Here is a 22504-nt window from a genome sequence, read left to right as displayed (position 1 = left end):
CACCACTAACTGGCGGCAACGTCATCAAGGCGCTTGTGCCATGCTAGGTGCACTTTGAGGCCAGGTGAAGTGTCGAAGGCTCCCTGGCAGGAGATCACGGGACAGAACCCCAGGTGCCGTGGGTTGACTCCTACCACCACCATCCCCACCGCAAACTCCACCATCACCCCCACCACCATCCACCCAGCTCCACTACCCCCCTCTCCCCCACACACCCACCACTCGCTCACCCAACCCCCAACAACCACCACTAATTCCCCCAGCAACTATCATCAACCACCTTCCGCTCCCCCCCACCACCACCACCACGTGCTGTAGAGAGAGAGAGCGGAGCGAGATCGGGCGCACGGTTGTATGGGGTTATGGTGTAGCATTGGAGGGGGGGGGGTGGAAGGGGAGAAGGGGAGGAATGTGGTTGACCCAATGGCAAGGCGGCACCGAAACACTCATCACAACAAAGAGCGCGTCACCGCCACGTGTGTTATTCCGGCAACTGAGTGGCCCTCTCTCTCGCTCGCTCGCCTCCTTCAAAAGGCGCAGAGGAGCGAGCGTCAGCCCAGGGGGCACAACGCATTCAATTGTGACCGAGAGCGCCAACGAACGCGAACGATATTCCGCGTGTCACTTTTTGCGGTTCGGTTTAAACCGCCTTTATTTTTTTTGTTATTTCTCTCTCGCTATCTCTATCTCGCGCTCTCTCGCTGTTGCTGTTTGACTTGTGCGGGTGGTTTTGTTGAGTTTTTTTTTTTGAGAAAAGGGGAAAAGATGCCTTTCTTGGGTCAGGACTGGCGTTCTCCTGGCGGAAGCTGGGTCAAGACTGGCAGTGGATGGAAGAGGGGCAGCCACGACAAAGTCAACGACATCATTAAATTCATGTGAGTTTGGTTGTTATTTTTGTTGCTTAATAATGTAAAATCCATTCACAGCGCTTAACACTCTGTAGCCCCCCCCCTATCCTGTGTGGTAGATGCGTCACGCCAGGCCCTGGATCATCGCCCCGGTACGCTGGTTTAAACACGAGGCATGCAGCTTCGTGAATGAAGGACAACAACAGTCTATGAAGTAACGCCACTAAGAGCCATCTATTGTGTGTTTTTTTACCTTGTGTAGAATATCTGACAAGCTCACCTGCATAGGTCTTTGACCAGCTTTCGAGACGGGATTTGCGTGTGTTTGAACCAATCATAAATGAGTGCGCTCCTCGAAGGCCGTGTGGCTGACGGTATGTGTAAAACATACTTTTGGGGTGTGTGTGCGTGCGTGTGTCTGCGAAGGGACAAGATGTGTGTGCTTTTTTTCTTTCCGATTTTGGAATTGTGTTGAACCCAATGCGGGTGACGTCATAGTCGTACGAGCCCTCTAACGGTGACTTTAATGACTAATTTTTCTCCTGTTTCCGCCTGGTCATGGACGCGCGAAACTACAATGGACTTCAATTACGATATCATCAGTAATGATGGACAACTGATAAAGGCTCTCAATGTCCATTTAAATCCCTGTACATTTAACATTCTTCGCAAGTAAAAACTACTTTTGTCTGTTGAACAGCACGTGCTCGGCACCATTAAATACGCACAGTGTACTCTACATCACACACGTGCATCTGATGTAGATTACAGGTGGTAACCTCCAGCTAAAGCTTAGGTGCAGTATAGGTGGCGTGTTGCATTTGGAATCTTGTTGGTAAGTTAACCTACATGCAAACTACAGATCCAATATTAGTAGCATGGACGCGGGTAGCTTGTTCAGCTAACATGCACAAGTAATCTTGGGTGCAGGTAACATTCAGGTAAAGGCAACCTGCAAAGGTAACCTGTGGTATAGGGACATTGTATAGGTAACCTTGGGGGTATACGTTACCATTAGGAACTGTGTAACCTCTAACCAGGGTTAATTGGTAATCTATAGGTAAGCGTAACCTCCGAGTAGACTGGAGATCTAAATTACATGCAGGAAATGTCATTTGCAAAGATAACCTGTGGTGGTGTAAGTTGTATAAGTAATCTTGCATGTATAGGTAAGTGGCAGGTATTGTGCGGTTAACCTCTACGTAGCCTGGGGATTTAGATAACCTATCGGTTAAGGTAACCTCAAGTAGTTCGAGTTAAGTTTGTTAAACTAGGTGAGAACGAGGCAAAGTAGCCTTGGGTGATAGATAAACTGCCAATGTAGGTCATCAGTATAAGTAACCTGGAGTTATATGAGGGTATAAATAGCTTAAATGGACAATACAAGACAGTACAACAATTTCTAAGTTAAAAAAAAACGTGTTTACCATCATTGATAACACAAAATAAATTGTTTACAAATTTAATGGTTGTAATATGAGGGTATAATGGTTGTAATATGAGGGTTGTAATATGAGGGTATAAATAGCTTAAATGGACAATACAAGACAGTACAACAATTTCTAAGTTAAAAAAAAAGTGTTTACCATCATTGAGAACACAAAATAAATTGTTTACAAATTTAATGGAAAGTATGTGACACCAACACTGTACACTATAAACAGTATTCCACAAATGTGAACTACCAGTTCGTGGGAATGCCACAACTAGAGTTATATTAAGGTCTCCGAGACTAGGCATGCAGATGTAATCAGCATATGCCGTGCATTAATCAGTGTGTGCGTCATGAACTATAATATAGTAATTGGCCCACGATGTATTCATATTGTCTCATCGCATCAGTGTTGCTGTAAATCAACGGGTCGTTACTCTCAGTTTCGCCATTTGCCAGGTGTACGCAGTACAGTTAAATAGGAGCATGCTATTCTTCAACTTTGTTTATGAGCAAAAATGTCTAAGTGGCATGTACGATTTTAGACCACTGTGGAAAAATAACATGTTGTTGCCAATGCATGTGTGCTAAACATAAAATGGTGGTAATTTGATAGGTATTCCAGATTTAAGTCAACTGCTCTTTAGTCAATGTGCTTCTGGTTTGATCCCATCAACAAATGCAATTTTTGCGACTGTACTGTGTCTACGATTGCTTCACAACACGTAGCAAGTACTGTGTTATTTCCCAATCCAGAGGAGGCAATGTGGGCTAAGTAAATACTGTAGGAACTGCGAATGATTAATGAAACACTGACTATGCGTGTGTGAGGAACTGGTAGAATTACAGCTCAGCACAATGTTTGGTTTGTTATTAACCTGTTATAGTTCATTATGGGTTTAGCTGAAGAAAAATAACACACAATCCCACCCCACCTTCCCACACCTGTGTATATAGGGAATGTTGAGCAATACGCTGCATTTTAAATGTATACCACATTCCAGTACCATTCGATGATCAGCTAGCCTGAGGGCATAATACTGCCACATCAACTGCAGATGGTTCACGGATGGAATTCATGCTTTCAGACCGACTACAGGTCATTGTAAGAATGTGGCCACCAGGATAATGCCATTCAAATGACTTGCATTGAGTAAGATCCCACCTTTAAAAAGACAACATGCCTGCAAGTCAATTTTATCCACACTCATTTTTTTCCTCGTCGAATAAATGTACCCCGATACGAATGCAAATATTTATTCAACGCGAAGACCCCCAATTGCCGCCTTGTAATTGCAAATGCAAAAAAGCCGTAACAATAACAAGCGGTGTTAACGTTTTAGAGTTACCTCTCATTGAACTCGGGAGGGTTTTTTTGTCCTTCGTATATATATACGGGCAGGCCTGTGACAGGTCTGCCCTCCCCCCACCACCACCAGTGATGGTATACAGATTGTGTGCGGCTTGCAGCCACTTCGCGACTAGGCGCCACGTGAGGATAGGCAGAGACGCCGGTGCAGCCACCAAAGCGAATCAGACGCTTGGTTTATTGGCGATGAGATTAGGCCTTTTGCTCTGGGTTCCATTGCGAGAGAATAACACTTGTCATTCGTCAGCATGAGGACGAGTCCCTCCTGAGTTGTGTTGAACGTCAGCAGAGTAAACTTTGTGTTCAGTTGAAATGGGAAAGTTTTTTTTTTTGGCCGGCATGATTAATGGCTTACAACGTATAAGTGTTTACTGTATGTGTGATGGACTGGAAAACACAATATTTCCCTCCCAAGGCAGCAATGCCAGGAGAATAAGAAAAATGATGAAGAAAACAAACGTAAAGCAGATCCAATGTGTTGGCAAAGAGAGTGTTAATAATGACAATTCGTTTGCATAAGGTTGTCCAATATTATATATTGAGCATCGATGGCACTGGCTTCCTGTTTACAGCCCTGAAACAGTCATGGAAATTCCACATTCCTGTGGCGGGGATGAGTCTTCAGGACGAGGTGCCCTTGATCGACCCATGACGGGCGAAGGGGCCTGAGTCGACTTCCAATGTGTGGATACGAACTCGCGAACCACCCCATTGAGAGCCATTGCATTTTTAAATCCTTTATATTAAGTTCACTTGCTTGCTTGCTTGCGCGCTTATGACCGTGCAAATCTTTCGGTCGTCTTTTTAACCCACTTCCCGTGATCCAATCGAGCTGACATTTTGCACACAGACTCGTTGTGCGTGACAATTTCTTTTCGTGAATTTTTTTTCCCAAAATTTTACACTTTTTAGGTAATTTTTTTTTATATTTAATTACCAATTGCTTAATGGTGGCAGGCAATCATCTGACCCATAGGTGGCAGCCATCTCAAGCCAGAGGACGAGAGGACTCTAGCCGCTCGATTCAAAGACCAATGTGGGCTGGGTTGTGGCCCATTGAACACGCATATAAAGGATTTATAGTGAAGAACTTTGTTTTTACGGGTTAAATTTTTTACCGCTGAACCTTCTCATGGGTAGCAAGTTGCGTACAGCATTAAAAAAACACACACACACAAGAGTTGAATACGGTGCTGTACGTTAGCTTCATCGGACCTGCATTTGCATGGTCACTCGTATCGATGTTCGTACCTTCACCTTTTTTTAGTGGATAAATTAAACGATGGTATAATTGATCACTCAAACATCTGGCCACGAATCCGAGGTAAGTTGGTGACAACTCCTTGTCCATCCACTGTCGGAGGATGACGCTGCGGGTTGAGGTTTCAAACTCTGTTCAAGTTCCTCGCAGCGGAAGTGCGCTAACCATTGCGCCACCGCTCCACCCCACAAACATTCAAAGCTGCGGGGAAAATAGCGGAGTCATGATTCACCGTTTCACGAGTCTCAAATACGTAAATAACTTTGGACTGTAACTCGCCTTCAGTTTATCCTGACCACTTTGCTTGCCTTGAAATAGCCCCTGGTAACAAGCCTGAGGAGTGGTGGGTGGGGGGGGGGCGTGCCATTCATGCGATTGGTTTGACTTCTCACCAAGGAGAGGGGTGGCCGGAGATAGAGCGGGGGGGGGCCTTGAATGTCCCGGTTTCATTGACCAATACGTTGACCAATACGTGCTTAACCCTCGATTTAAAGCTTTCGTGACTGCAGGGATTCATCTTTTTGGTTCTTTCGGTAAAGTCACGTAGAATTATTATATTATTTGACTGTTGAATTTTTATTATTTTATTATTTCCATTCTACGTGACTTTACCGAAAAATAATAAAAAGTAAAACATAGTAAAATAATATAATTATTTTATTATGTTTTATTTTTATTATTTTATTATTTCCATTCTACGTGACTTTACCAAAAAATAATAAAAATAAAACATAGAAAAATAATATAATTATTTTATTATGTTTTATTTTTATTATTTTATTATTTCCATTCTACATGACTTTACCGAAAGAACCAAGAAGAAGGTGCCTAACCCTGTTTCCTAGCGTTGAGGCGTGACGGTGAAAGTTTTTTGTTGTTGTGTGGCATCGTTGGGCGCTCAATGTTGAAATACATAAATGTTTTGGTTTAATGTTTTTTTTGCTTTCTGCCAAAGGCGTCTTAATAGCTTTTGAGGGATTTGCAATGTTACGATTTTATTTAGTCGCAATAAAAAAAGCCAAAAAAATCTCTGTTTAGCTAATTGATGAGGAATAACATGATGAAGGCAATAACGAATAGAGTCTTAAAACACTTAATTCCAAATACAGCACAGTATTTTAGAGTACTATGTATTCAGTGTGATTTGTTTTCGGTTATGGTTTTATAGTCGCAAATTCCTGGCTCCTCTTGAACAACAACAAAGTTAAGCCCTTTTTAAACAACGCAAATCATAAATGCACTAGTGTTTACAATTTGTACATGTAACAATGTATTCCCTCAATCCCAATTCCAACGATTGACCATTCAGTTTATTATAATATCGCATTCAATATTGCGACATCCATCATTGCACCGTTAATTATTGGATGGCTTTTAAATACGCTCACAACGAAAATGTAATTAATTCGAAAACCTTGTGGATGTATTGTATAAATATATAGTAAATAAAAGCATGGTTCCTGTTAAAAGTGGACAGTTTTTGGATCAAACAGCTGGTCGTAGTATAAATATTTAACACTCTTTAAGGTAATAAACGGTTCACGTCTGAATTTCCATGCATAAATACAAAGGGACATTGCCAAAAATGTCTGGCCTAACGTGATCACAGAATTGCTCTGCTTGTTTTGACAGGTCTCAAGAAAACAAGGAAAACTCTGGACAAGAACAGGACTTTGAAGTTGTCGTGAAAAAAAGGCGGAAGGACATGCTTAATACTGCCAAGACACAATGTACGGAATATTTGCCTGCTGCTATGAATGCATCGAATTGTAATGCATTTGATAGTGGAAGCGCTCTCGAATGTGTACACATTTCACGTGTTTTCATAATTCATAGATGTCCTCAATGTGTGCTTTCTACAATTGGTTGTTGAATACGTACTAATTTGCATTTTCTTCCCACCAAACAGATTTCCATAAGGATAAATGGATATACGTTCACAAGGGGAGCACTAAGGAGGTGAGCATTGTCTGCAAGATCTAAACACGTTTAAAACATTGGATCAACTTGTACTTAACTGTTATACAATAATGGTGGAGTGATTTCGATTTAAAGCTTTCGTGACTGCAGGGATTCATCTTCTTGGTTCTTTTGGTAAAGTCACGTAGAAGGGAAATAATAAAATAATAATAAATAAAACATGATAAAATAATTCGCACGACGTTTCGGCCACAACGCAAGCAGCCGTCTGAATGGGTTCAGACGCTGTCTTTCCGGCAGACCTGTTCTTCACCTGAGGACGGCTGCTTGCGTTGTGGCCGAAACGTCGTGAGAATAATTTTATTATGTTTTATTTTTTATTATTTTATTATTTCCCTTCTACGTGACTTTACCGAAATAACCAAAAAAATGGTGGAGTGGTTAGCGCATTTGCCACTTGTTAGAAAGGTCTATTCGTCTGGCTGCAGAGCAGGTTAATATTGCGGGTGTAGTAACCATGCCCCCTGCTGGTATACAGTATACATTAGTTCATCTGTCATAGCCGTGCACTATAAGCATTGCAATCATACCGAATTTACTAATTATAATAACACGTGTGGACCATTTAAATCCCTCCGTACATCCATTGCTAGATGACGGGCTCCGATGGCTCTTGGTCACGGGAGTTGTTTGACTGTGCTTGCCACGCAAGGCAGTGTGGGTTGTTGGAAGGGTGGGAGGGAGGGCCCACCAGGTCAGATATCGCTCGTCTGTGATGTTGTCTGTGGCCGGGAATCAAACTCGGGTTGCCAAGTGCACGAATCACTTCGCCACCACTCCGGCCACCCAACAGTTACATAAGCAATCATAATTGGGCTGTGAACGATGACCAAATAACCGACTTGTCAATTAATGTGACCGTGAAATCTGTTTACGTTTCAGCGTCACGGCTACTGCACCCTGGGAGAGGCGTTTAATCGACTCGACTTTTCTGCTGCAATCCATGACAGACGGCGCTTCACCTACGTTGTACGAGTAAGTGCAAAAACAAGCTGTCAATGATTCATCCAGTATGGAGATGGCCAATGTTCAGCTACAAATTTAGACGCAAAAAGTGGCCACGGCACTATGCATGAAAAAAATCCCAGTACATGTTCGCATAAACTGAGAACCTTCCAAAACATGAACATCGATGATTTTATGAATAGAGTATAGCCAGAAATGTCTGTACTCTTTTCGATTTAAAGCTTTCGTGACTGCAGGGATTCATATTCTTGGTTCTTTCGGTAAAGTCACGTAGAAGGGAAGTAATAAAATAATAAAAATAAAACATAAAAATAAAACATAATAAAATAATTCTCACGACGTTTCGGCCACAACGCAAGCAGCCGTCCTCACCTGAGGACGGCTGCTCATCTGAGGACGGCTGCTTGCGTTGTGGCCGAAACGTCGTGATAATTATTTTATTATTTTTTATTTTTCTTATTTTATTACTTCCCTTCTATGTGACTTTACCGAAAGAACCAAGAATATGTCCATACTCTTGTTTGACTTTGATATCGGCCTGCCAGCACTTGGGCTGTGAAAAAAAAAAGTGGTCAAAACAGCTGTTGCTTTTGCTTGCTTGGATAGCAGTGTTGATTTCACAAGGTTCACCTTACCATCACGTGGAGTTGTGTAGCCTGTCACCCAAGGCCAACTCACTGCAGATGTAGGCGTTGTTGGTGATTGTGCGGTCGCCCTACCACATGCTCCACATGGCGTGTACATGGCTTTCAGGGCGATAGGTTTTCTTTTGCTGGATATAAGCACACCTCATACAAAGCGCAGTTCTAATATAAATAAGCACGTTCTTACTGGTTGGGCAAGTCGAAGGGCAACTTCTGATTTTGAAACTGCTTTGGTTGTAAGCAAGGGGTGAACGCACACGCAGCTTCTACTGTATTAGATGTTTTGAAACTTTGTGATGTTCATAAACCTCGCTACACATTTAATCACCTAGTTTTGCAAATAAGTATAACCCGTAAAAACAAAGTTTTTCACTATAAATCCTTTATATGCGTGGCAGCGAACTTAATATAAAGGATTTAAAAATATATTCGCCTGTGGAGGACGCGGGGATCGATCCCGCGACCTTTTGCATGGGAAGCGAGGGCGCTACCAACTGCGCTACTCCGCCACGGCCTGTGGAGGGGTTACGCTCTGGGCTCCTACACTGTGACGTTCAGCCAAAGCTATGAATGCGTTCTATTTGAATATATGTAAAATAAAAATGTTTTGCCTAAAAAGTGTAAAATTTTGGGAATTTTTTTTCACGAACATTAATTGTCTCGCACAACGAGTCTGTGTGGAAATTGTCAGCTCGATTGGATCACGGGAAGTGGGTTAAAAAACGACCGAAAGATTTGCACGCAAGCAAGCAAGCAAGCGAACTTAATATAAAGGATTTTAAAAAAAACACGAGAGGCACATTACTTTTGGCAGAACATCACAATCCTGATTGGCTGAATTCGCACTGCATTAGCGAGTGGGCACAGTAATGTATCTGTTGCATATTTGTCGTGCTTACATTGCCACGCACACACTAATCTATTGGAATTCAGTAGGGGAACCGTCATACATATTGCAAGAGTCAGTATTAACGTCCTTGCATGAAACGTTACACAAGTGAATGTTTACATTGTAAACTTACTGTGATGTGCAAAAACAAAACTTGTCCGGTGGTATTTTGCAATTAGGAGATTACACACACACCGCTTCGGCCACCTGGAAACACTTTCATTGTCGGTGGTTAAAACGACACTTCGAGCTGGACAACGTTGAGTAAACGTCGAGTGGACGGCATGGCGAAAATCACACTGCTGTCCCCATGTCTTCCGTTGCATTACTCCTGGCAACAGCTGACAGACAGAGGGATATACCAGTCCAATTCTATTTTTGTGCTCCGCATGACTGTCTGTAATGACTCGAAATTGACCAGCAAGTAAACACTTTCAGAACCATGTGACTCACCCAGCAGTGCATGTTGCTACGTGCTCAACGAATTTATTCAATATACTCTTCGTTTTTTTTCGGTAAAGTCACGTAGGTAAAATAATAATAATAAATATATAATAAATAAAAAATAACTACATTAAATCACGACGTTTCAGAGGCAACACAAGTCTTCTTCTTCAGGTGGGACTGTCACAGCTAAATTTACTGTATCAACTGTGGCTGTGACGGTCCCACCTGAAGACGGAGACTTGTGTTTCCTCCGAAATGCCGTGATTTAATTTAGTTATTTTTCATTTATTATTATGTTACTTTATTATTATTATTTTTACCTACGTGACTTTACCGAAAAAACCTAAGAGTATGAATCCTTGCAGTCACGAAAGCTTCAAATCTAGAATTATTCAATATATATGCGCGCAGTAGTATGCAATTTCTACATTTCACAACAGTCGAAAGCAATGTAGCTCTCGCGTAGTATGTAACATATTACAGAAGAACTATTGTCCGCAACCTTAATGCCCACGAGTTTACCCATGACTCTGCGGTTATATGAATAATTTTATCTGCCACACTTTCGCACAGATACAGTGGAGTGAATTCGCACGTAATAATGTGGTGGATAATGTGATGCATGAGGTTTGTCCCTCAGATCACCACAGAGGTTTTGGTCAAGGCCCTCTTTCCACAAGGGGATGTGTTGATGTTGAACTTCTTCGTTCTTGGTTAGCATGTATAGGCTTAGTTGGAGAATTAACGTGTGGTCATTTCGCACGCTGAACAATTATAATATTTTCTAAAATTATTTATGTGCAGTACTTGTTTTTCCATTTCACGGCTATCTGCCTGTTGTCATGGAATGTTTTTTTATGGGCTCGTATTTTCCATCTAAAATCTAGGTGATTATTTTGAGGTTATGGTGGGCTGTAGGAAACCTAAGCTTCCTACCGATTAAAAAAAAAGTGAGTGTCATATTCAGTGGTCTTATATATTATCACTCCCATGTGTCGTGCTATAGTAGGCCAAGATATTATAATGATAAGCTATACTGGAAAATAAAAACGTTATTATCAGAATTCTGCATTGGTATTTTTGGCCAATTCCATGAATTAATGTTTGCCATGTGAGATGAAACCACATTACCAGAGAAACCCCATGCACAAGAGGGGCTACAACTTAAAGCTCTGTAAAGATAGAAAGAAGATGTTGTTGTCTTAATTATCAGTGCACTGCCATCTCCTGGCCAACTTTTATCCCTAATCCAAAGTAAGATTACATTATGCTGGAGGATTATATTTTGGTGATTGTACCAGTTTATTATTTATAGTGTATGATGCAAAATATAACTGTCAAACTTCAGGATGAACTTATATCACATGCGTAACTTAAAATAAAACCGTAGAACGGTTTCAAAAAAATTATTTAAATTGCCTAGTGACAAATGCGTCCCCCACTTAGTGTTTAATATATTTAACCGTGGCTTTAAGCTTGAACTATTGGTTCATAATTAACTGCATTTATAACAAGTGTTTACTGCTTAGGACGAGCCTACTCAACCTATTGCACGCTCTTTTATTCTTTGAACGCACTATGGCTTGTGAAATATATCAAGAACATTATTTTACCAAACACGCGAAATATCAACAATTATAACTGCAATTAAAAAAGAAAGCTAGCTCCCTTTTAAAAAAAAAGTATTTCTCACAATTGCCACTCAATCCTTACGGATATGTTTTCTCAATCGTTGAGCGATCGTAACAGCTGCAGAACCTACAGAGGTTGGTGGTGATGGTGGGGGCGTAGGAAAAGCCTTGAGTGTTGTTAAAGAAGGATACGGGAGACGCGGTCGGTGCTGTGTGTGTGTATATGTGTGCATTCACTGCTACGAGACCACCAGCGGTGGGCTGCAGTAGTGATTTTCCACGTGGCATCGTGGGGCTAATTTTGTCCTGGCAGGTGACCCGTTAGTTACTGCTGTTTGGCTTTCGCCATGTGATGCAGCGGGCGCGTGCCACACCAACACTCGTGGTCAGACACGTGGGGGGGGGGGAGGTCGGACTGGGTGGGGGGAAGGGGGGGGATGCGAGGACTCTCTCTTGTCCAGGCTGAGGCTCTGTTGACATTTTCGTTTGGCCATGTGCAACTGGAATGACATCGTGCAGCAAACAGGGCTCGCAGCAATGCCATAAACATATCGCGTTTCAGTGCCAGTGGACCTGTGCAAAGTCGGGTTGTATAACCGATGTTTTTTCGTGGCAGAGGTGCTTAACACTTTTGTTTTTTTTGCCAGCGAACATGTTGATAATTTACGGGCTGATAAATTGCATACTTGGTACAAACATTTATACGGCGTACTTCCCTTGACACAGAAACATAAAATGCACTGTTTCACCAACACCGCATCGCATACACAACAGTAATGCGATTGTAAAAGCATGAAGTGACGTAACATATTCACTGCAGGAAACTTTCGCTGCGGTGTTTATGCAGGATAGCAACTGCCTGCGGAATTCTCTTCTGCGTAGCTTGGTCACGTTGCTCGCGTAGAACGAATGCGCAACATATATGAACGTACATTTTTAGATGTGCCATACATCTTCTTGGTTCTTTCGGTAAAGTCACGTAGAAGGGAAATAAAAAATAAAAAAAAATAATAAAACATTAAATAATATAGTAATATAATAATATGTAAAAAAAACTTTTACTATTTTATTATTTCCCTTCTACGTGACTTTACCGAAAGAACCAAGAAGGTGAATCCCTGCAGTCACGAAAGCTTTAAATCGGAATGTGCCATACAGTTGTTAAAAAAATAACCATCGCAACGGAGTGCCGCATTTCTTTTCTTTTCTCAGCTTCTGCAGCTCATCGCGCAGAGCCAACTGACCTCTTTAAGTGGGGCCGCGCAGAAAAACTATTTCAACATTCTGGAAAAGATTGTTAACAAAGGTGAGTGAGCGTGTGTGGCCTTTAACCCGTGAAGCGCACAGTTCGGGGGGCACATTGTTTAAAGGGTGACTTGGCAGATTGTTCTGATGAGGGGGGGTAGAGAGGGGGGAATGAGGCCATCGGTGCTTACCAGAATTCTTTGGCAGTCCACTGCAATCTGCATTTGGTCAACAAATGGTATCTGTTACCGTGGCTGTCCCTAATGTTTGGCCAATAAAAATATTTATATGCGGCCAATGTGAGAACAACAACTGGATTTCACTTTTTGAGAATTTAAAACACCTATTGCAGATTCATACGGCAGTTATATATATGTGTTATTAGCTGTATTGCAATTTGTACTGAGATATGTTATTGTACCTCTATTTTCAGGTTAGTTATAAGGCCATTGGTCAGTCATTCTCTTGGACTCACGTTGCTAGCGGTATTACCCTCCTCTTAATGTTCAGCTTAAAGTACGCTCCGGATTTGGCCAACTAACTTGGCCAACGAAAAAGATCGTGAAATACTCAAATCAAATATTTTTACAGATACAGCGCATGGATTTCAGTATCCTCTAAAGATCTAACGGCTACAGTTTTGAAAACATCAAATTTACCGCTCCGTTGGGTGCACAATAAAGTTTGTTTAAACTATCATTAAATTGTGCTTCGCCAAATAATCATGGCCATTCCTTGCCTAGGATTTCGTCCAAAGTATTCAACAAAGTTGTTTTAATAAAAACATAATATTGCGTTTTAGCCGCTGTCGGAGGACAAAGATGCAAGCGCTTGCCAACTGCCTGCGTGTTGCGTTCCGTGCGATGCAGTGCTCAAGGACCAGGAGAACATCCGCTTGATCAAAGAGCTCCTGCAGGGTCTGCACACGTCTCTGTGCCAGCTGGTGGAAGGCGTGGGGAAGTCTGTGCTTGTGGGCAATATTAACTTGTGGTACCTGCGCATGGAGAGCATCCTGCAGTGGCACTACCAGCTCAAGCATATTCAAATCACAGCCGTGAGTAATCCTCCCGTCTCAAAACGAGTGTTTCCTTATGAGTGCTTTGAACAGTGTAAACATATCCTTGGTTCTTTCGGTAAAGTCACGTGGAAGGGAAACCATGAAATAATAAAAATGTAAAACAATAGTGAGAATTTCTATTTAAAGCATTCGTGACTGCAGGGATTCATCTTCTTGGTTCTTTCGGTAAAGTCACGTAGAAGGGAAATAATAAAATAATAAAAATAAAACATTATAAAATATTTTATTATGTTTTATTTTTATTATTTCCCTTCTACGTGACTTTACCGAAAGAACCAAGAATAGTGAGAATTGTATTGTTTTATATTTGTATTATTTTATTGTTTCCCTTCTACGTGACTTTACCGAAAGAACCAAGAATATGAATCCCTGCAGTCACGAAAGCTTTAAATCAGAAGTGTAAATATAATCAGAATATTTATCAAAATATTTATGCTGGAGGAATCCGATGAGCTAAAATGCTCTTTCACAGATGTCCAGTAGTTTCACAGATGTCCAGGAGAACAATGCTGTGTGGGTATTAGAGCAACATTTACACTACTTCTCATGCCCATCAACCCTTCAGGGTCGAAATAATAAGCATTAATTAGTCAGGAAGTCAACCGTGGTTTGCTTGTCAATAGACTCGTCCCCATCATAGGATAGTGGAATTTCCACCACTGGCTCAGGGCTGTATCAGAATCTGTTTTTTATAGTGGAGGAATCTGATGAGCTATAAAGCGGTTTTCAGACGTCCAGGAGGGGCGGATCAGAGAGCTACAATAACGAACTATTCGAAAACACGATAGAAGTGAAACAATTAACCCGTAAAAACAAAGTTTTTCACTATAAATCCTTTATATGCGTGGCGGCTAGAGTCTTCTCGTCCTCTGGCTTGATATGGCTGCCACCTATGGGTCAGATGATTGCCTGCCACCATTAAGCAATTGGTAATTAAATATATTTTATTTTTTCCTAAAAAGTGTAAAAAAATGTGAAAAAATTTTCACGAAAATATATAGTCACGCACAACGAGTTTGTGTGCAAAATGTCAGCTCGATTGGATCACGGGAAGTGGGTTTAAAAACGACCGAAAGATTTGCACGGTCGTAAGCGCGCAAGCAAGCAAGCAAGTGAACTTAATATAAAGGATTTAAAAATATAGGAAAGGTAAGTAAATCAATAATAATAATATATTCATGATTATTTTACCAGCTAAAGCCCACTGACCTATTTACTTCGTTTTTAGAAGCAGCCTGGCCACAAATGATAGCTCAACGGAGTACATTACGTGGAAGTTTACAGTAGCCAAATAAGTTAAACGCAATGCTGAGATTATCAGTGCTCATTTGAGCAGGAAATCACTGACACGTTGGCTTCACACTACTAACAGCTCTCTCTGATGGTGCATATACCGCATGTTGTCCGACTTCGTGTCCTGCATTCCGCTCCACGTTCTGGGAGCTTCTTCACGAACTTAATTGAAATGGCTCGCTTGATCCGCGCGCACGTCAGGACAGCTATATAAAGCACAGCCACGGAAGCCTACGCAATAGAATTAATCTCTCTGTGGAAGACAACATTGCACGGCCTTCTTAGTGCCCTCTTTACGTACATGGCCCAATTATTGATATGCTCGCGCTCCGCGATTGGTGTTTTATTATGCCGACATTCGTATGTTGGTAAATGTGGCCCGATTCAAGTACAAATGCACTTTTTTTTTTAAACAAATGCGAATAAATCAAGCACAGATTTTGACTTATTTAAAATAAATATCCACGACGGTTATGTTTTACAAAGCCACAATTCCTGGCAGTGAAAGAACATGGGAGTGGGGTGGCTTTTTTTTTCTTTCTTAAAGTGGAAACAGATTTTGTACAAAGGTAAGCAATTGAAAACATGCTAAAATAGCATTAATTAGAGATACCTTTCTTTATTCTTTTTTTCTGGAAGGGGATAAAGCGTACAATTGTTTAAATAGTTTTCATTAGTGAAAGTCTATCATCAATGAAAAATTATGCGGTTGAAACCAATATGGGCTGAAAATGAGAACAATCTGCAGGTTGATGTGCTGCCCAAATATAGTCATGCGGAGTTCAATGCAGAAGCATTGGCTATTACATTTGCAGGTTATAACAGCAAAGATTTTTTTCTTTTTTCAATACCCATTGAATGCAGAAACGTGAAATGCCAAATCTGCATTGTTTCCTCATGTCAGGTTTGGAACCCATTATCGTAAACCAAGACTGATCTCGCTCGTCCGAGCTGCCACGTGTATTACGATTCTAGATTTGAAGCTTTCGTGACTGCAAGGATTCATATTCTTAGGTTTTTTCGGTAAAGTCACGTAGGTAAAACATTAAAATTAATAAAAGTAAAATAAAAAAACACGACGTTTCGGAGGCAACACAAGCTTCCGTCTTCAGGTGGAACCGTCACAGCCACGACAGCTGTATCAAGTAAAGTTACTTGACGGTTCCACCTGAAGACGGAAGCTTGTGTTGCCTCCGAAACGTGCCTCCGAAACGTCGTGATTTTTATTTTATTTAACTTTTATTAATTTTAATGTTTTACCTACGTGACTTTACCGAAAAAACCTAAGAATATGTATTACGATTTCAGTAATTCGGGACAGCTTTTTTGCAAAACAATGTATATATGGGATATTCAGTGGTTTGCAAAGTGAATATATGAAATATTCCTGTGATGTGAGCAACACAAAATGAAAGCTTTATAAACAGTTGTCCAGAGATAATTTATTCCAGAAAATCGGCACGCTTATTTTTCCACATTGACTTGAACTGCGCATTTTTGCCATATTTTTTTCATTGAAGTAATTTCTTCCTTTTGCAATTGTTCGCTTCCAAGTGAGCACCAATTATTTAGCCTGGAACTCAATGTCAGGCTCGTGTTATTGCTACATTTTTTTCTTTCCACAAAAAGTCCTCTTCACCTCATATCTAGGTACAAATACTGCTTGACTTTTGAAGCATAGGGGCACTTTTGCACGTCTAGAATTTCAAGGGCAAGTTTCTCAAATCCTCGCACCTCTGCCCACCCATAAGTTTACATGGAACGACTCCAAGTTAGTCGATTGGCAGGTTGCGTCTAGTGGGTTAAAGTGTGGGTACCGCCACTTCTTCCAATATCTGGTCAGCATTTGAAGAATAGGCCAAACTACTCCCCAAAAACGGGGATTTCCAGAGCTTCCTCGAGTAGAAACCCTTCTGTTAGCTACGTGCCCATGAGCAAGGAATTGCAGGGCTGCACATTTACCCTTGTGCCTATCTCAAGGCAGTTAAAGACTGAACAATGCAACATGCAATATTTGTGCCTTGGTAAAACAATTCTCCTCGCAATGCTTGTCTGTTGCATATTTAGCCCCGACGCTGATCAGAGCACTGCCATTCTGTTTGTGTTCCCTGGACCAGAGAGAAGATGAAGGCCTGACTCTAGTTGACCTCCCGACGGACATGCAGCTCAACATTCTGCGGCGCCTGGCTGACGGGCGCGACATCCTGAGCGTGGGCCGCGTGTCGGCTCGCCTCAGCGGGCTCTGCGAGGACCGCCTGCTGTGGAAACGTCTCTGCCAGTACCACTTCACAGAACGCCAGGTACAGAAGCCACCTTCGAGAGGGGGTAGTTGTAACTGCACAAAATGGTGGTCCCGCGAGCTTGGTTTTAAGGGCCTAGTATAGTTCAGCGAGACGTTGTCATCCCCCGCAAGCGGCTTTTGGCTGCGAGCCATCGAACAAAGACGGGTCACCGCATCGCCCTGCGCTTTCAGATGCGCTTCTGCGGCCGTCTGGAACGCTCTTCCTTCCCAGAAGCATCCGTCACCCCTTTCCCACCTGATGACGGACGCTTGTGTTGCGCCCGAAGCGTCGTGATTTATTTTATTTTATACCCACGTGACTTTACCGAAAGAACCAAAGAGTATGGATTCCTGCAGTCACGAAAGCTTCAAATCAGTTTTTATCCAGTCTTGAAGTGTGGCCTGCAACACGTAGTCAGGGCAAGGTGTTTTATTAACCAGCACTCCATTGAAATCCACATTGGTTATAGCTTCCTTTAGAATGCTCGCAGAGGTCGGCCGTTGATTGTTTGGTTCATTAGTGTTTACTTTTGATGTAAACTCTACGTGAGCTTGGGGAGGGGGGGGGGGCTTTCAATTTGGACAAACAGGTGCGCAGTGGGTATTTTTTTTCGTCGTGTTTTCTGGAAGCCCGGTTAAATCGGTCCAAAAATAAAACAAAAGAATGTCCAATGAGCGTGCGTTGCTCAATGTAGTGGACTTCAGTGTTGTAGCTGGACACGATGTCCTTGTCATGCCAGTGAGGTTTTTTTTTCCTCCATTTTTTTTTCCACGGTTAAAATTACACAGCTGTATATGTCACTGCTAGTGCCTCGTGCGAATGTGCTGCTATTACCTTGTCTGCCACATGTGATGTTGTAAAGGTTAGCTGCGTTTGATTAGGACTGCATAATTGCATACATACTATACATAATGTCTATACTATATCGGTAGCTATCTGACAAGCATGGCAAGGATTTGTTAACGTCTGGAATCGAAGCCACATTAAAATACGTCTTAATGGGGTTGGAATTTTTTTTTTAAGACTGCTTTGCAACCCTTAAACTCAGAACATGTTTAGCTTGTTGCTTACTCGCATGTGATAATGATTAACTGGTCTGAGATAAAAGAAAATATACCTTTGGTAGCAGAAAACAATGAAGTACAGAATTCAAAGTATAAGGTCTTCAAGTGGGCATTTTCACAGAAATCATTCTAAAGTTCCCTAGCAGCGTCGCTGCTTTTATTCTAACGGTGGGTGAGCAGGTATCCGCATGGTTCATTACGCTTGTCATACAGCCAGTTTGCACAGTCGGTGATTTGAATTCTACAGGGAAATAATTAAGCATGGCATCTCTTGTATGAAGTAAAAAAAAACCTGAATAATTGTTCACACGTGTGGGTCATTGTATGTAAAGCCATACTTCACATCCCCACATTTAAAAATTACCTGCGATTAAATAACAATATGTTAATACATTTCAATGCATCACGGTAAGGGGATGGAGTGGTGGCGCAACGGTTAGTGCATTGTGCTGTGAACCCGGCAAGGCGAGTTCAAATCCCTGCCATGGCTAACGTCATTGGCAAGTGATGTCGAAACCGGTCGTGGGTGTTCCCCCTCTGAGTCATTCCGCACTGACCAGCGTAGTGAACTATAGTCAAAACAACCCCATGAACAAAAACGTGCAAATTATTACATATCTTAACAGCAAAAAAGTTATATTTTTACAAAGTTTTTTAAAAACACGCTTTCATAAAATGTACCGTACTCGTAATGGCAGAACTCAACGACTCCAGGAAGTGGCCCCGTAGCTTGCCACAACGTAAGGGGCCGTGGTAATTTACAGCCAACGTCAGTTGAGCGTGGACAATTAGACCCAAGCCGAAAGATAACATAAAAAATAATGTATAAAAATATAAAAATATATATTTTTTATTATAGAATATAGTATTGTCATCAGTATGACATAAATATACCAAGATTGCAGTCCATACCACATTGGGAAGTGAGTTAAAATTGAGTTACAAGATTTAAGGATACGACAACGACAGACAGTGAGTTAATAAAAAGCGTGTATTAGAAAAGGCAGCTCCCCCATTGCCAGAGGCGCGGTGAACCTCAAAATCCCAGCTCACGCTTCGCGTAATCGAGATCAAATTGCCGTGTTGTGTCCGTCTGTGTTTGCAGTTCCGCAGGCGCCTGATGTTGAACGACAAAGGGCAGATTGATTGGCAGAGAATGTACTTCAAGATGCAGCGCTGCTACCCACGCAAGGAAGAGTATGGCGACACCCCGCAATTCTGCCGTCACTGCCACGTGCTCTTCTGGAAGGTGAGAGAGGTCACCACTGGGGTGCGGATACCTATTCTCAGGTTTTTTCGGTAAAGTCACGTAGGTAAAAAAATTTTGATTAAAATTAATAAAAGTAAAATGAAATAAAAATCACGACGTTTCGGAGGCAACACAAGCTTCCGTCTGCAGGTTGATGTGCTGCCCAAATATAGTCATGCGGAGTTCAATGCAGAAGCATTGGCTATCACACTTGCAGGTTATAACAGCAAAGATTTTTTTCTTTTTTCAATACCCATTGAATGCAGAAACGTGAAATGCCAAATCTGCATTGTTTCCTCATGTCAGGTTTGGAACCCATTATCGTAAACCAAGACTGATCTCGCTCGTCTGAGTTGCCACGTGTATTACGATTCTAGATTTGAAGCTTTCGTGACTGCAAGGATTCCTATTCTCAGGTTTTTTCGGTAAAGTCACGTAGGTAAAAAAAAATTAATTAAAATTAATAAAAGTAAAATAAAATAAAAATCACGACGTTTCGGAGGCAACACAAGCTTCCGTCTTCAGGTGGAACCGTCACAGCACGATAGCTGTATCAAGTAAATGAGAAATTCCAAGAGATACTACCCCGTATATATACTGGTTGAGGGGGGGGATGGGCCAGGACCGGCCCCCTTTTTATTATTATGGTAAGGTTGGTGCGTCGTGATTTTTATTTTATTTTTATTTTACTTTTATTAATTTTAATTTTTTACCTACGTGACTTTACCGAAAAAACCTTAAAATATGAATCCCTGCAGTCACGAAAGCTTCAAATCTAGTGCGGATACCTGTTGACCTCGTTAGCAAGGCATTGTGGACAATCTGCGCTCCTAGCCTTGCCAGTTCATTCTGTACGAGTGGTATGGGGCGGTATGATGCTACAAAATAGAATGAATGATTGCGTGTACGTTTTTGTGGTTATTCTGTGGAGCACTCTCGTGTGGTTTGAGGGTTGTGCCACGTGTTGTCGGCATGATGTCTGGGAGCTTCTTTTGGAGATGGATATTAATTCAGTTCACGAAGAACGGAATTCAGTTCCTGAAGAAGCTCCAGCACGTCCGAGTGAAACGTCAGACATTGTGCCGAACTAAGTGAGAAACGACTCCCAAAAAACACATCAGAGAGCTTGAACAAGATAATTTCAGACAGATGTTCTCCGTTTTTTTTCTTTTTTAATGCAACGTTATTGGCCAAACTATAAAACGAACCTGATTGCAGTTCACTTCGGTGATTAAATGGACACACATTAACTGTGAAAAGAAACGAAATTCCCAAACCCAGTGTTTTGATGTGTGTTGCTGTGTGTGTGCGTGTTCTTTTTCAGGACACTGGCCACCCTTGCACAGCTAATAATCCTGAGTGTGCCTACATTCCGCTCTCCCCACAAGCCTTCATCAATCTGTTCAAATTCTGATGAAACTGAGGACCGCTGCCCTGGAACGGTGTGCTCCCAATGCCCGCGTAAACAGTGCCAAGTTATACAAACGAAACTTTTTTTTTTTCAAGAGGACGATTTTCTCAGGGACTAGTAAGGAATGAACAGAAAGCAAGCGCATACGATAAAATCAATGTTGTGTGAAGGATTTATAAGCGGGGTTGTAATGAACTGCAAACAACTATTCGGTATGCATGCTCTAACACTTCACATCAACGAACACTCTTCATTGAGTGTTCGTTTATACCACTTAGGATTTGACGAAACTCATGATTTCATTGAACCGTGTTTTGCGCGTGATCTTGGTTTCAGTTGCACAGATTGATGTGCTCCGTGCTAATAACAGAACCACTCTTGCTTATTAAAAGTTAAACATAGCTGTTGAGTAGCAATTCATTCATAATAAAGGTTTTTGGGTTAGATCGCGTTATTGTAAATGTGCGATCCAACCCAAAAACCTTTATTATGAATGATACTGTTCGCGAAAGCCTACGTGTTAAACTGAGTAGCAATCCAAACGTTTTAGTCATTCAGGTACGGCTTGACCTGGTAAAGGAAACGTATAATTGGGTCACGGTGTCTTGAACATGTAGAATCATAAATTAAAGGAATGGCAAAGACTATAAATTTACCACAACAACGAGAACACATTTTCACATATTTCTAGTTTCGTGACGCATCTCCCAATTAACCGTGATAAAATAAGCATTGAATTGTGTCACCCTAACCTTTTGGCTGCAAGCAACTCCCATAAGTCGACACGACATTGTTTTTGTTTACTGTATTTTACATCAAAGAGTATTTTTCATGCTCTAGATTGTATTCCCCTAAGGAAGAACACAACTCTAGATAATCGTCATTTTCGAGGAACACCATATTGCTCTTCATCAAGGTAGTTTTGTTTTCTTAAACCCCGCATTAACGTGGCCATATGTACGAATCTATCCCATCAGGTTGCCTAGATTGAGCCGAATCTAAGTGCTTCCATGCATCATAATCGCAGCTCGGCTCGTGCTACCCACGTGACAGGAAAGCGTCTGTCCAATACTCTTAGTTATTTCGGTAAAGTCACGTGAAATGAAATTAAAATTAATAAAAATAAAAAAAAATCACGACGTTTCGGAGGCAACACAAGTCTCCGTCATCAGGTGGGACTCACTTGATACAGCAAATCTGGCTGTGACGGTCCCACCTGATGACGGAGACTTGTGTTGCCTCCGAAACGTCGTGATTTATTATTATTATTTTATTTTTATTAAATTTTATTTCATTTTTTACCTACATGGTGACTTTACCGAAAAAACTAACAGTATGAATCCTTGCAGTCACGAAAGCTTCAAATCTAGAATCGTCTGACCAATCTTAGATGAGGCGACATGGCACGGGTCACT

At 41.5% G+C, this 22504-nt stretch overlaps 1 protein-coding gene across 1 annotated transcript; it reads left to right on the top strand.

The window, feature by feature from the left end:
- The first annotated feature begins 525 nt into the window (after positions 1-525).
- LOC144935749 (F-box only protein 32-like) lies at positions 526-22215 on the top strand. Its single transcript, XM_078862493.1, has 9 exons — positions 526-875; positions 6543-6640; positions 6820-6869; positions 7773-7865; positions 12680-12773; positions 13582-13766; positions 17201-17383; positions 19535-19678; positions 21003-22215. Exons 1-9 carry the CDS (start codon positions 766-768, stop codon positions 21090-21092), a joined length of 1047 nt encoding a protein of 348 aa, XP_078718619.1. The 5' UTR covers positions 526-765; the 3' UTR covers positions 21093-22215.
- The last annotated feature ends 289 nt before the right edge of the window (positions 22216-22504 follow it).

The sequence above is a fragment of the Lampetra fluviatilis genome, chromosome 14 (genome assembly GCF_964198595.1).
Source record: "Lampetra fluviatilis chromosome 14, kcLamFluv1.1, whole genome shotgun sequence".
NCBI classification, from domain to species: Eukaryota; Metazoa; Chordata; class Hyperoartia; order Petromyzontiformes; family Petromyzontidae; genus Lampetra; species Lampetra fluviatilis.
This window is presented reverse-complemented; position numbering and strand designations above follow the sequence as displayed.

Bases quoted from the DNA above. Each gene is read 5' to 3' on its own strand.
- LOC144935749 (XM_078862493.1), top strand. From the start codon at position 766: ATGCCTTTCTTGGGTCAGGACTGGCGTTCTCCTGGCGGAAGCTGGGTC. The intron at 876-6,542 runs GTGAGTTTGGTT...TTGTTTTGACAG, and splicing joins AACGACATCATTAAATTCAT to GTCTCAAGAAAACAAGGAAA. The intron at 17,384-19,534 runs GTACAGAAGCCA...CTGTGTTTGCAG, and splicing joins ACCACTTCACAGAACGCCAG to TTCCGCAGGCGCCTGATGTT.